The sequence below is a fragment of the Empidonax traillii genome, unplaced genomic scaffold, assembly GCF_003031625.1.
Source record: "Empidonax traillii isolate 1590-97213 ecotype Southwest subspecies unplaced genomic scaffold, ASM303162v1 scaffold1885:size52609, whole genome shotgun sequence".
NCBI classification, from domain to species: Eukaryota; Metazoa; Chordata; class Aves; order Passeriformes; family Tyrannidae; genus Empidonax; species Empidonax traillii.
The window spans coordinates 22,964-24,346 of NW_020957078.1; the positions used below are offsets into that span (position 1 = coordinate 22,964).

A 1,383-nucleotide genomic window follows, 5' to 3' on the forward strand; every position below is an offset into this window, starting at 1 on the left:
CAGGAGCCGTCCGAGCGCCGAGAGCCGGCGCTGGCGACAATGGCGGGCGGGCGGAGGCAGAGGCGCGGGCCGGCCGGCGGGCGAGCGCTGCTGCTGCCCGCTGTGCTGCTGTGCCTGTGCTGCCGGGCGGCGCCGGAGCGGCTCCGCTACGCCATCGCCGAGGAGCTGCCCACAGGCTCGCTCGTGGGGACGCTGGCACGGGACCTGGGGCTCAGCCCGGACGAGCTGCCGGCGCGCAAGCTGCAGGTGGCGTCTGCCGGCAAAAGGCAGCTGAAATACTTCACCGTGAACGAGGAGAACGGGAACCTGTACGTGAGCGAGAGGCTGGACCGGGAGGAGCTGTGCGGCAAATCGGCGTCCTGCTCCATCAGCTTCGAGGCGCTGGTGCACAACCCGCTCAACTTTTTCCATGTTGATGTGACAATCGAGGATGTGAACGACAACTCCCCGTCTTTCAGCAAGGCTGCTTTGGAACTCGAGATCGGCGAATTAATTCCACCCGGTGCCCGTTTTCCTCTGGAGATGGCACAAGATACAGATGCAGGAAGGAACTCGTTGTTGAGTTACGAGCTCACCAGCAACCCATCCTTCTCTCTTGCTCTGAAGGAGAGGCCGGGTGGAAAGAAGCAGCCGGAATTAGTGCTGGAGAGAGCATTGGATCGGGAGAAGCAGAGTTCTTTTGAGCTGGTGCTGACGGCAGTGGATGGAGGGGACCCTGCGAGGTCCGGGACTGTTCAGGTTCGCATCAACGTGACGGATGCCAATGACAACCCACCCGTGTTCAGCAAAATACTGTACGAGGCACGAGTGGCGGAGAATCTGCCAGCGGGGTCGCTGGTCCTGCAGGTGCGGGCCACAGATGCGGACGCGGGATCCAATGGGCGGGTCTTCTTCTCCTTCGGTAACGTGCCGGGCGAGATCCGCGAGTTGTTCACGGTCGACAGCGAGAGCGGCGAGATCAGGACTGCGGGTCCCCTCGATTTCGAGAAGAAGAGTAAATACAGCTTTGAACTGGAGGCGACGGACGGAGGCGGGCTCACTGATCACTGTGAAGCGCAGATAGATATCACAGACGAGAACGACAACGCACCCGAGATCACGATTCTGTCGTTATCGAGCCCGGTGCCCGAGGACGCGCCGGTCGGCACCGTGGTGGCCCTGCTGAACGTGAACGACCCCGACTCCGGCGAGAATGGTGAGGTGTCGTGCGAGCTGTCGGGAGAGGCACCGCTGTCGATCGTGGCGTCGTCGGGCGGCTCGTACAAGGTGGTGACGGCGAGCGCGCTGGACCGCGAGCAGGCGTCCGAGCACCGCGTGACGGTGGTGGCCCGGGACCGGGGCAGGCCGGCGCTGTGGAGCGAGGCGGAGCTGGTGCTGGAGGTG

The 1,383-nt window shown here is 63.8% G+C and overlaps 1 protein-coding gene across 1 annotated transcript in view; it reads left to right on the forward strand.

The window, feature by feature from the left end:
• Positions 1-1,383, forward strand: part of LOC114071191 (protocadherin-16-like) — a 31,533-nt gene that overhangs the window by 11,645 nt on the left and 18,505 nt on the right. Inside the window, 1 exon segment of the mRNA XM_027908931.1 lies at positions 4-1,380. Coding sequence (XP_027764732.1) covers positions 4-1,380 — 1,377 coding nt within the window.